The sequence below is a fragment of the Somniosus microcephalus genome, chromosome 12 (assembly GCF_052327205.1).
Source record: "Somniosus microcephalus isolate GS21.2 chromosome 12, FLI_Smic_1.0, whole genome shotgun sequence".
Classification (NCBI taxonomy): Eukaryota; Metazoa; Chordata; class Chondrichthyes; order Squaliformes; family Somniosidae; genus Somniosus; species Somniosus microcephalus.
The window spans coordinates 7,226,856-7,240,162 of NC_140998.1; the positions used below are offsets into that span (position 1 = coordinate 7,226,856).

The following is a 13,307-nucleotide window of genomic DNA, read 5'->3' on the forward strand; positions in this document are numbered from 1 at the left end:
ATCCGTTTTTGGCCTCCCTGTCCGGCCTGCGTGTCTGTGCGATTCCCTGCTCGGCCGTCCTTATTGCGTATCTTGTCATTCCTGGTTCCCAACGCAGTCCCCTTCCTGCCAAGGCTCGAGTTCCACCACCACTGAGTACGCGGTTTGTTCTGCAGGTTGCTGGGAGTGGACAAGCTAGTCTCCTACGCACTGAACGAATGGCTGACCGACATCAGGAAGAATCAGCTGCCCGGTATTCTCGGAGGCGTTGGACCCATGCACTCCTTGGTGCAGTTAGGTGAGTGCTCGTAATACAAAGAACTTTAAATTGATCATAATTGTCTCTTGTAGTCCTCGCTGATCTCCTGTGGAATTGCACAGGGTACGGCCGTGTCGTGGTCACATTACTGGACCAGTAATCCGGAGAACGGGAGTTCAACTCCCACCGCGGGCCGTTTGAATTTAAATTCAGTTTATTTAAAAAATCTGGAAATAAAAATCTGCTCTCAGTAAAAATGACCATGAAACTGTCGGATTGTCGTAAAAGCCCAACTAGTTCACGAATGTCCTTTAGGGAAGGAAACCTGCCGTCCTTACCCGGTCTGGGCCTATATGTGACTCCAGTCCCGCACCCAACGGGGTTGACTCTTAACTGCCCTCTGAAGTGGGCCTAGCAAGACGCTCAGTTTGTATCAAACCTCATGGCAACTAAGGATTAGCAATAACTGCTGGTCTTGCTCGCGACGCCCACATCCCGAGAATGAATATTAAAAAGCGTGTTTGGAGCAAGGTTGTGACATTTAGTTACTAGCTTGGCCTCCTACTTTAAGGCCACTGGTCCGAGTAGGCAGATCCAAGTAACTGAAGGAACCTGAGGACAATGGCAAGCACTTGTAAATTTAAGGCTCCTGGTTTGTCCAGGATTTCTTGCTCTTTTTATTTTAAGACTGCTTTACATCTGTAACAAAGTGTGATTGACGTGCACCAGTGAAAAACTTTTATATATAGCTTGCGCTGTGTGTGAGATTTCACGCATGCCGAGATGTTTCTCTGATCTTTAATAGTTTTATTCATTCTCGGGATGTGGGCATCGCTGGCAAGGCCAGCATTTATTGCCCATCCCTAGTTGCCCTGGAGAAGGTGGTGATGAGCCGCCTTCATGAACCACTGCAGTCCGTGTGGTGAAGGTACTCCCACAGTGCTGTTACGGAGGGAGTTCCAGGATTTTCACCCAGCGACGATGAAGGATCGGCGATGTACTCTTAAGTCAGGATGATGTGTGACTTGGAGGGGAACTTGGAGGTGGTGGTGTTCCCATGCGCCTGCTGCCCTTGTCATTCTAGGTGGTAGAGGTCACGGGTTTGGGAGGTGCTGCCGAAGAAGCCTTGGCGAGTTGCTGCAGTGCATCGTGTAGATGGTACACACTGCAATCACGGTACGCCGGTGGTGGAGGGAGTGAATGTTTAAGGCGGTGGATGGGGTGCCAATATCAAGCGGGCTGCTTTGTCCTGGATGGTGTTGAGCTTCTTGAGTGTTGTTGCAGCTGCACTCATCCAGGCAAGTGGAATGGGTGGTCGAGAGGCTTAGGAGTGTCAGGAGGTGAGTCATTTGCCACACAATATCCAGCCTCTGACCTGCTCTTGTAGCCACAGTATTTATGTGGCTGGTCTAGTTTAGTTTCTGGTCAATGGTGATGTTGATGATGGGTGATTCAGCGATGGTAATGCAGTTGAATGTCAAGGGGCGGTGATTAGAGTCTCTCTTGTTGGAGATGGTCATTGCCTGGCACTTGTGTGGTGCGAATGTTACTTGTCACTGTCAGAGCAAATAGAACTAAAGTGCTTAATTCTTTAAATTGTAATTAAAATTGTTCTATTAAGTGTTTTTTTCTGTTGGTTTAGGGTTAACATTCTGGTAGTAAATCTGTTCCTGATGTTTGAGTCCATTTATTACTGTAATATTAGTAATTGTTTCAGTGCCATGGGGTTCCCTGGAAGGAGCCACTTATGTACTTTTCTACATCGACACACACAGTTGTATTCTTTGGGGCAAGAGGCAGGGAAATGATCATCAATCGGAGAGAATCGAGAATCAACCTGCACATGAAACAGAGTGAAATTGGAATAGGAATTGCATAATCTGCCTTTCTGTTTTAGGACAGTATGAAACTGTACGAATCGCAGCCCATTGCTTAAACCTGCCGAATAATGGGGGAGGTGGATAAATATTGTGTGTCTGAGACAGGCGGGAAATATTTTAAACACTGCAATAAATGGGAAATGGTTACAGAATATTGCCCCGGGTGTCTTGTTGACTGTTCCTTTCTTTGATTAGTTCAAGGACTGAAGGACCTGATCTGGCTGCCCATAGAGCAGTATCGCAGGGATGGACGCATCGTGAGAGGCCTCCAGCGAGGAGCGGCCTCGTTCGGGACCTCCACCGCCATGGCCGCCCTAGAGCTGACGAATCGGCTGGTACAGACTATACAGGTAACGCGGACTGACTCCCGCAGGAGAGCGCCTGGGAACTGTAACGTCACTGGGTGCCATTTGTCCTCCGCCTGTCCTATTCTACCGGTCAGGCTCTCCCACGGCTCATCTAGTTATTGAGGCAGTGAGTTGCTTAATTTTTTGGGGATTCATTCTTGGAATGTGAGCATCGCTGGCAAAGCTGGCATTTATTGCCCATCCCTCGTTGGCCTGAACTGAGTGACTTGCTGGACTCACTTCAGAGGGCAGTTAAGAGTCAACTATGTTGGTCTGGGACTGGAGTCACATTTAGGCCCAGACCGGGTAAGGACGGCAGGTTTCCTTCCCTAAAGAAGTTGGAGATTACAGCTGTCGGGATAGATTGAACCGGTTGGGGCTTTTTACTTTGAAAGAGAAGACTAGAGGTGACCTGATAGAGGTCTTTATAATTATGGATGGATTGGACAGGGTAGATGTGGAGAGAATGTTTCCACTTGTGGGCGAATCCAAAACTGGGGGCCGTAATTACAAGATAGTTATTAATAAATCCAATGGGGAAATCAGGAGAAATGTCTTTACCCAGAGAGTGGTGAGAATGTGGAGCTCGCTACCTCAGGGAGTGGTTGAGGCAAATAGCTTCGATGCTTTCAAAGAGAAACTAGACGAGTACATGAGAGAAAAGGGACTAGAAAGATATGCTGAAGGGCTGAGCTGAGGCAGATGGAATGAGAGGAGGCTCGAGTGGAGCATGAACACCAGCACAGACTGGCTGGGCCGAATGGCCTGTTTCTGGGCCGTACATTCTCTGTGTGCACCAAAACGCCGCACATGTGCAGAAGCGGCAATACTCAATGGTGGTGACGCTTAAAATGTGCATATAATCCGCGAGCCTGTCGGGCACCAAACCAGCAACGGGAACAGAGACCATTAAACACGGGCTGTCGGCAACTACAATTACACACAGACTGCGGATGTTTGAGTGTGATTTTTTTTTTTGGCTTTGGCAGGCAGCAGCTGAGACAGCCTATGACATGGTTTCCCCGGGTCCTACTACACATAGCCTGATGAGGACCAAACGCATCTCTCAGCACCGATTGGCCCATCAGCCGGTCGATCTACGCGAAGGAGTGGCTAAAGCGTATGACGTAGTGAAAGAGGTGAGGTCACGGGGTTTGCCAGATTACAGCAGTAGTTTGTGATGCACCCTATGAGACATCTGATGGTATCGTCCAGAATTAACGTGCGGCACAACTAAATGTGTTGCAATAAAATGGGTAATGTTATGTTTGGACAATCCCTATCCTTTTACTTCAATGTGGACTTAGGAGACAGAGGGTCATCTGATCAGTGATCTTTATTTATCAAAAAATATAAACCCAACATAAGCAGTCCACGTTAGCGAGGCATCTTTACACTCACATCGGGGGCTGGTGAACTAAACCCTCTGACCGCTCACTGTAGTCTCTTCAAGACAATTTAGAGCCCCTATAGTTTGCTGGTGTGCCCTATCTTTATACAGTTCAGTATGTAAGGTTAGAACGCAGGCTCACCTGCAGTATTTAAGCTTAGTACGTAAGTATGCACGCAGTCACCTCCCCTTCTCGCATTTCTCACACTCGAGCATCTGCGCAGCCCTTAATTATTGCCATCTTTGTAGACATGCTGCTGCCCAGACCCCTCACAACACTATACTCCCATCACTCAGACTTCCCTGCCCCCGGCAACCCAGTTAGCCTATAATCCCTTCCACTGCTATTCGTTACTTACTATTCCTAAAATTTCCCCATGATCCCAGGTCCTGTGCCCAGGGCGTGTTCGCGCCAGTCTTCTACAAGTAACATAGCCGAGTAATTTTGAACATCAGCATGTTTAGGAACAGCAAAAGGCCATTAGACTCTATAACCCTCTCCCTTTATCATAATCACCCCACTTACCCGCCTTCTCCCCATATCCCCCCCACCCCACCTACCCACCCTCTTCCCCCCCACCCCACCTACCCACCCTCTCCCCATATCCCCCCCACCCCACCTACCCACCCTCTCCCCACATCGCCCCCACCCCACCTACCCACCCTCTCCCCATATCCCCCCCACCCACCTACCCTCCCTCTCCCCACATCCCCACCTACCCACCTTCTCCCCATATATCCCCCCCCCACCCACCCCCTCCCCATATCCCCCACCCCCAGGAGGTTGCCGGGTAGGATGGGGCGAGGCCCTGGAGGATTTAGAGACATCTCTTCCGCTGGTGTGACCTTTAAGTAAATTGTTGTTCTGTGTTTTGTGCGCAGGGATTCACGGACACGGCGCACATGATCTACGAGACTGCGACACGGGAGCACGAGCAGAGGGGCATGACGGGGGCGGTGGGAGGCGTGCTGCGGCAGATCCCACCGGCGGTGGTGAAGCCGCTGATCGTGGCGACGGAGGCCACCTCCAACGTTCTGGGTGGGATGAGGAACCAGATCCAGCCGGACGCCTGGCAGGAAGAGTCCCAGAAGTGGCGGCTCGGCGATCAATAACTGTGCGGGGGACATTCTCTGGAACTTCAACCTCCCGGGAAAGGGAAATTTAAAAAAAGTCAATGAAGCCTGGAGATCCCGGTGCTGGGAACCAGCTGGGAGTCACTGCACATTACACTTTCCTGCCTGTATATTTTGGTCTCACTTAGTTCTGTGAAGTTAGAAACAAAGAAAGCAGTGACCTGCAGCATTTGAATAATTTGACTGATCTGATGGCTGCGTAGAATATTCCCTGATTTATTTTTGAGAGGGCATGGAGATATTTTTTTTAACAACAGAACAGTGAGTGGCATGACTGCAATCTGCCTAAGTGAGGCCAGTCGAGGTTTCGCTGCACCTCTCCTTGTGGGCAAAGCTGTGGGATCGACACCATAATCGGTCCGATAAGCCGCGGATTGTAAACCCACGCGCTGCAAGGAGACGTCTTGTGGCTTTTAATTTTTTTCTTGCATTGACTCGGAAGCAAGGAGTCCTAATTATTCTTCTCTCCTCGTCCTAGCGCCGATGCTCTTGACGGCCGTGTCCTGCCCCCCCCCCCCCCCCCCCCCGAACCTGCTTCAACAACCTGCAACTTCCCCCGGTGCCCAAAGCCCATTGTTCAAGCTCTTAACGCCTCGAACGGCACAAGCTTTCTGTTGCTATGCGCTGTTTAATCAGCCGTTGGGCAACCTGGGGAATTCATTGCCTAGATTTAGATTAAATCGAAGGTGTGTAGTAAATTATTATTTCTTCTCTTAATGTATCATACATTTCAGGGTCAGTAAGTCATGCTCCCGGCATCGAGTGGTCCCAGCGGCGGCGAGTTGAAAGGATACGTGCCACAAGTCACAGCTTGAGCAGTCGCCGTATTGGTAGAAGCCTGGGACCAAGTTGCCTGATCACCCTCTCAGGAAGGGAATGGTTTGATGAGCTTTAAGAGCAAAATGTCAAAAGTCATATGTTTACTTTTGGGGGAGGGGGGGCGGAGGAAGTGAGGGGGACCGATGACTGTCTAGTATCTGCTGATGCCAAAACATTCCGGTTGTCTTGGTGAAATGCTGCATTACCGAGTCGCTGCCACTCGGTGCCCTCAATAAGCCGTGTAACCATTAAACCCCCCCCCCCCATCTAATGGCAGAAAACGGGCACTGTAGCCTTTCACTTTACTGCACAGGTCCCAAGGCCTCACTCGCATCTGCCCTGTGCAACCAGGGTCTCTCGGCCCATGTCGCATTCAGCATCCAGAATTTCTGTGAATGTTCTCCCAGTATTTATATCCTTTCCCTCAAAAAAAAAAAAAAAAAAAAAAAAAAATATAAAGCAAAATCCTCGTAATATTAGCAGAGGGGGAGCTGACTTTCTTATCAGAAATGGTGAGTGTTTCAGGTCCTTGACGTCCTTTAACCTCCTGATTTCGATTTCCTTTTGTTTCAGTGCATTAGTAACCCACTGATGTCAGCCAGCTCACCGTGTTGCTCCCGCCCTTACCTGTCTGCACTTGGATGTAATCCACCGACTGTAGCAGATACAGCAGCCTGGTTACTAACGGGCTCCCACAGGACAGTCAGGTCAAGTGCTTCATAATACAGCGCACAGAAAGGTCGCTTCCTGCTCGCCAATCTTAGCATTTTGTGGGGGAGAGAGAGAAGTTATTTTATTTTATTATCCCCCTTATTGATATGATTTCCTTCAGCCAGCATTGGGTTGAAAAGGAAGAGTACTTAAAGTGGCAGCTGGCCGGTAGAGCGGGGACGCAGTGGGTGACCACACACTAAGAGTAGCTGTCCAGTAAACTCTCTCTCCCACCCACCCTCCCAGGAGGGCCCTGACTGGATTATTATTATCCTCAACTTACTCAGTCCCACTCTCTCTCTGTCTCTCTCTCTCTCTCTCTCCATGCCTGCTCCAGTGAACATGGGCTGTTGCTCTGAAGGGTATCCTTAAAAGTGCAGCGATTTTGCCGGCCGCACTTGCAAATGCGGTCTGAATTTTTGTTTTTTAAAAATTGCTGGGCGAAAGCAGAATATAGACAGGACAGAAGGGTCAGACCCTCAGATTTTGTACTTCCTCCTTCTCATCCCCAGTACAGAGAACATTTTTTTAAAATCTAGAGAGTAAGAATTAGAAACCCGACCAACCTCCCCGAACTTGTGTATCACTCTTGCTTTTCGAAACTTGCTCTTAAAAATTAAGTTCCTTAAAACGTCACTGTAGTCTGTGGATACTGCTGTAATACCGAGTCGGATTGTTACATTTATTTTGTGCTTTGTATAAATTTTTAATTTCTTTTGTACAGCAGATTATAAAACCTAGTTTTTTTTGTGGGTTTATTTAGAATTTTCTGTTGCTGTAACAACTGTACATATTTCTGAATAATATTGTTGCTGTGGGTGTATCACAGCGATGGTTATGAAGGAATGTACCATAGACAATGTACTTGAGAAAGGGAAAAAATAAATAATACACAGTCTTGTGTGTATGTGTACATTATCCTGCTTTGCTGTATGTTGGCTTCCATGGTGACGGATTAGAGTTACAGGAAACTCTCGATTTACCGCCACCCAAACAACCGGAAATCTCGGTTAACCGGCAAAATTCAGGAGTAGGTTCAGTTAAGTTTTTCTTCATATTAGTGGCGGTTTCTTGATTCTTGGCTGTGTAATCGGGGGTTCCTGCACTTGTTGCTAAGCAACAGGGACGCTTGGTCTGTGGCCGGGCTTCTTGCACCTGTTGCTAAGCAACAGGGAAGCCTGGATTTGTTGCTGTGTATGGAGCTCTCGTACCTTTTACTATACCTCTCTGTAATCCAGACTTTTTGATAAACCGGCACCACGCCGGTCCCGTCGGTGCCGGATAAAAAAGAGTTTCCTGTATATTGCATTGCATGATACACAGGCAATGACTATCTCCAACAAGCGAGAGTCTAACCACCGCCTCTTGACATTCAACGGCATTACCATCACCGAATCCCCCACCATCAACATCCTGGGGGTCACCATTGACCAGAAACTTAACTGGACCAGCCACATAAATACTGTGGCAACAAGAGCAGGTCAGAGGCTGGGTATTCTGCGGCAAGTGTCTCACCTCCCGACTCCCCAAAGCCTTTCCACCATCTACAAGGCACAAGTAAGGAGTGTGATGGAATACTCTCCACTTGCCTGGATGAGTGCAGCTCCAACAACACTCAAGAAGCTCGACACCATCCAGGACAAAGCAGCCCGCTTGATTGGCACCCCATCCACCACCTTAAACATTCACTCCCTCCAACACCGGCGCACCGTGTGTACCATCTACAAGATGCACTGCAGCAACTTGCCAAGGCTTCTTTGGCAGCACCTGCCAAACCCGCGACCTCTTCCACCTAGAAGGACAAGGGCAGCAGGCGCATGGGAACACCACCACCTCCAAGTTCCCCTCCAAGTCACACACCATCCTGACTTAGAAGTATATCGGCCGATCCTTCATCGTCGCTGGGTCAAAATCCTGGAACTCCCTCCCTAACAGCACTGTGGGAGTACCTTCACCACACGGACTGCAGCGGTTCAAGAAGGCGGCTCACCACCACCTTCTCAAAGGCAATTAGGGATGGGCAATAAATGCTGGCCTTGCCAGCGACGCCCACATCCCATAAACACATTTTAAAAAAAACACTAATGCTTCAGTCTCCTGGGTATTGCGCAGCAACCCAGAGGTAAACTTCATAGATTTAGAGGCTGACTATCAGGAAGACTCATTCACCTCCAGTAAATCCAATATAACGATAGCTTCACAGGCGATAGTATATATTCTGGGTTTCGTAGAATCATAGAATGATATTGCACAGATGGAGGCCATTCGGCCCATCGTACCTATGTCGGCTCTTTACAAGAGCTATCCAAATAGTCCCACTTCCCTACTCTTTCCCATAGCCCTGCACATTTTTACACTTCAAGTATTTATCCAACTCCCTTTTGAAAGTTATTATTGAATCTGCTTCCACTGCCCTTTCAGGCAGCGCATTCCAGATCATCATAACTCTGCATGTATTTTTTAAACCTCATCTCACCTTTGGTTCTTTTGCCAATTATCTTAAATCTGTGTCCTCTGGTTACAGACCCTCCTGCCAGTGGAAACAATTTCTCCCTATTTACTCTATCAAAACCATTCATGGTTTTGAACACCTCTATCAAATCTCCCCTGAACCTTCTCTGCTCTAAGGAGAAAATCCCCAGCTTCTCTAGTATCCCTGTAACTGAAAGTCCCTCATCCCTGGTATCATTCTCGTAAATCTCTTCAACATCATCTCTAAGGCCTTGACATCCTTCCTAAAGTGTCATGCTCAGAATTGGCCACAATACTCCAGCTGGGGCCTAACCAGTGTTTTATAAAGGTTTAGCATAACTTCTTTGCTTTTGTACTCTATCCATCTATTGATAAGGCCAAGGATCCCGTGTGCCTTTTTCAAAAGCCTTCTTAACTTGTCCTGCCACCTTCAAAGACTTGTGTTCGTATACTCCCCGGTCTCTCTGTTCCTGCTTTCTCTTTAAAATTGTACCATTCAGTTTATTGCCTCTCCTCATTCTTCCTACCAAAATGTATTACTTCACTGCGTTAAATTTCATCTGCCATGTGTCTGCCCATTTCACCAGCCTGTCTGTCCTCCTGAAGTCTGTTACTATCCTCCTCATTGTTTACTACATTTCCAAGTTTCGTGTCATCTGCAAACTTTGAAATTATGCCCTGTATACCCAAGTCCAGGTAATTAATATATATCTCGGGTTTAGCCCCGACACAGAATGACTCCCATGACTTGAAGGAGACTGAGTGTGTGTGTAAGCAAGATTCACGGAGCTTCTTTCTTCATTGCCCCTGGTAGCTGAAGCAATAAATCACAGATTGGGGAGGGTACAGGGAGAGATTGGACGGTTAGCCACTGATTTTTCACTTCGGGGGGCCTGGATTCTGGCAAGTGCATGCCTGTGGACTGGACTGGATTGGGCTGGGCAGCGATGTCCTGTGATCAAATAGCCTACCGATACTCGCTGTCCAGTGAAGAACGCTTCCTGGGGTGAGGTAACAGGAGGCAGCCAGCACACGTGGAATCGTACCCCAGCCAGAGTTTGCATCCTCAGATAAGAAGGAAGAAATAAAAGTTCTCTTTGTGCCAATTTTACTCAACTATGATTATAGCTATTTCATTGTATATTACATTGTTTATTCGGGAATGGTAGCATAGTGGTGATGTTACTGGACTAGTAATCCAGAGCCCTGGACTAATGATCCGGAGACATGAATTCAAATCCCACCATGGCAGCTGGAGAATTTAAATTCAGTTACCTGAATAAATAGAATCATAGAATTATTATAGCACAGGAGGAGGCCATTCGGCCCGTCGAGCCCGTGCTGGCTCTCAGCCAGTCTTATGTTCATTAATAAATAGACATTCTTATTATGAACACAGCTAGCTTTTGCTAGACACTTTTATTGAGCACATGTGGACTAGGTACAGTATCTGTAGAGGCTTCCATCTTGACTGTTGCCTTGTGGGTAGCCTAGTGCCTCATGGGTAATGTAGTCTTATACATACAGCTCTACACGGCTCCACCTAGTGTCCACTATAGAATGACGTTATTGATCATTACATCCCCCTTTCTTTGAGGTTTAACAAAATCAATATCAATCAACTTTCAAGAAAACAATAAAGATAATATCAGTAACACTTTTGTTAGTGCTCTATAAACATAAACATTTTCAAAACAGTCAACACATTTTCAAAGCTTTACATTGTACTCAAAGATTAAGTCTATCAGGCTTTTTTACTTCACGTGTGGATCTTCTCAACATGGGTAAGTCTGATGTGTCTTCATGAGATTGTTCTGGCGGTGAATGACAAGATGCAGTTGCGGCATTGTCATCGATCTGCTCTTGTATAGATCGAGGTCTCCTTGCGATCTTTGCTTGGAGAGGGTTTCAGTGTTTCCTTCACTCTTCATGCCATAACTCTCAATGTAGTCAATGCACTCTCGAAAAACTGCTGGCAGCTGGATCCCATCATACAGCATAGTCCTCTCAGCAGCCTCGGCTAATGGAACACCAAAGATTGGCCTGAGGGAAGAAGGAGTATCCACCGGAACTGCTTCCTGCTCTGGTGCAGGCTTCTTCTTTTTCTTTTTCTCTTTCCACTGCTTAACAACATCTGCTGCGGTTATATCTTTGGACTTTTTCTCCTTGTGTTTTTCCTCTTTGTGCTTTTCTTCCTTTGGCTTCTCTTTGACCTTAAAGTCTTTTTCTTTCTTCTTGGAGAAACTAGGCTTTTTGAAGACATGGATACCCTTTAGCCTTTTCATCCTTGATGGGCTCTCTGCTTCATCACCTGAGTCATCTGGTCTGCTTATGGCACAGTTTATACGGTAGACTCTCTTGACCAGTTCTAAGTCTTCACAAGCTTTGTCACCTAGTAGAGAATCAAGCCCGTCAGCCACAACAGAAAACATGAGATGATGCACTTTGTCTTTGACTGTCACTTTAAGTCTGCATACACCTAAGCTATCTATTTTCTGTCCATTATAGTCCTTCAGTAGTACTGACTTTTTCTGTATTTTGGGTTTTTCTTTCATATTGTTAATGTCACTCATACTGATTAAGTTTGCTTTTGCCCCAGTGTCTAGTTTCAAGGTAACTAATGCTCCATTTACCTGCAGTGGGATCATCCATTTGTCCTCTTTTACTGCATTAACTTTATGTTCAGCATTGTCCATTTCTGAGGGCTGCACATTTTCTGTATCCTTTTTGATATTGTCACATGACACCATTCCTACAAAAAATGTCTCACTTAAATCAGTGTCCTCAATTACATTAACTCGTTGCCCTTTCTTAGTTTGTACTTTTGAAAAGCATTGTTTGGCAAAGTGATTCTTTCCATTACACTTTGTGCACATTTTTCCAAACGCTGGGCATTGTCTTAACTGGTGTTTGTAACCACAGCGTTTACAATTAAAAATTTCATCCTCCGATTGCTTTTCATTTCTGTTCTGCCCATGTTTCTTCCCCTTATAGGACACAGCACCGACAGCAGCATTATCACTCATTACAATCACATCATTATTGATTTCACTGAAAGTCTTCGCGTGCTTTCGAGCTAGCTCGCTGGCTTGGCATATTTTCACTGCATTTTCCAAATTTAGTTCGGTTTCTCTCAACAGACATTCCCTGATTTTTTTATCATGAATACCAAACACAATCTGGTCACGAATCATGGATGCTTTGAGCTCAGAGAAATTACATGTCTGTGCTTTCAGTTTCAGATCATTTATAAAGCTATCAAAAGTCTCATTTTGCTGCTGTGTCCGAGAACAGAAGATGTATCTTTCATAGGTCTCATTCTTTTTGGGAGAGCAATGTGCATCAAATTTTTTTAGCACATCTTCTAATTTTTCTCTGTTCTCCTCTGGATTAAATACAAATGTATTAAATACCTCTATCGCCTGTGGGCCTGCAACCATAAGCAGCAACGCTATCTTCCTTGCGTCTGGCTTCGTACCGAATCCGATGGCTGCAATGTAGAGTTCGAATTGTTGTTTAAAAGTCTGCCAATTGTAGTCGATTTTTTCTGTGAGTTTCAAACGCCCTGGTGGCTTCAAATTCTCCATGTCGCTTTTCACAATTTTCAGCAGATCTTCACCATTCTGGTACCATCTTATGTTCATTAAATACACATTCTTATTATGAACACAGCTAGCTTTTGCTAGACACTTTTATTGAGCCCATGTGGACTAGGTACAGTATCTGTAGAGGCATCCATCTTGACTGCTGCCTTCTGGGTAGCCTAGTGCCTCATGGGTAATGTAGTCTTAATATCTATACAGCTGGGTAGTGTAGTCTTATACATACAGCTCTACACAGCTCCACGGCTCCACCTAGTGTCCACTATAGAATGACATGTTATTGATCATTACACCACTCCCCCGCCCTTTCCCCACAGCCCTGCAATTTATTCCTTCAGCTATTTATCCAAACCCTTTTGAAAGCAGTGATTGAATCTGCCTCCACCACCCTCAGGCAGTGCATTCCAGATCATAACCACTCGCTGAGTAAAAATGTTTTTCCTCATGTCACAGCCTGGCTTGTGTTTACTTGTGAACAATCCAGGCCAACAGAGTGGCCCAGAGGCGACAATTTAATATAAAGAATTATTTGAATCCACAGGCGGCCTTTGAACCTCTGGTTGCCCAGGTAACAGGGCCACCGGTGACAGAGACCTTTCACCCGGAAGTACTGGCTGTGGCTTGGGCTGTTGCTGCGGAGATGGAGGGGGCGGGGCCGTAGCTCTGGAGACGGAGGGGGCGGGGCTGTTGCTGTGGAGACGGAGGGGGCGGGGC

At 46.6% G+C, this 13,307-nt stretch overlaps 1 protein-coding gene across 4 annotated transcripts in view; it reads left to right on the forward strand.

The window, feature by feature from the left end:
* atg2b (autophagy related 2B) overlaps nucleotides 1-7,437 on the forward strand; it is a 152,977-nt gene extending 145,540 nt beyond the window's left edge. For all 4 annotated transcript variants that reach the window (XM_086002549.1, XM_086002553.1, XM_086002552.1 and 1 more), the window contains exons 39-42: nucleotides 156-277; nucleotides 2,314-2,468; nucleotides 3,455-3,604; nucleotides 4,738-7,437. In XM_086002549.1, the coding sequence (XP_085858675.1) occupies nucleotides 156-277; nucleotides 2,314-2,468; nucleotides 3,455-3,604; nucleotides 4,738-4,968 (658 nt within the window). In that variant the 3' untranslated portion in view covers nucleotides 4,969-7,437. The remainder of the gene's footprint in view (nucleotides 1-155; nucleotides 278-2,313; nucleotides 2,469-3,454; nucleotides 3,605-4,737) is intronic.
* Nucleotides 7,438-13,307: the final 5,870 nt, after the last annotated feature.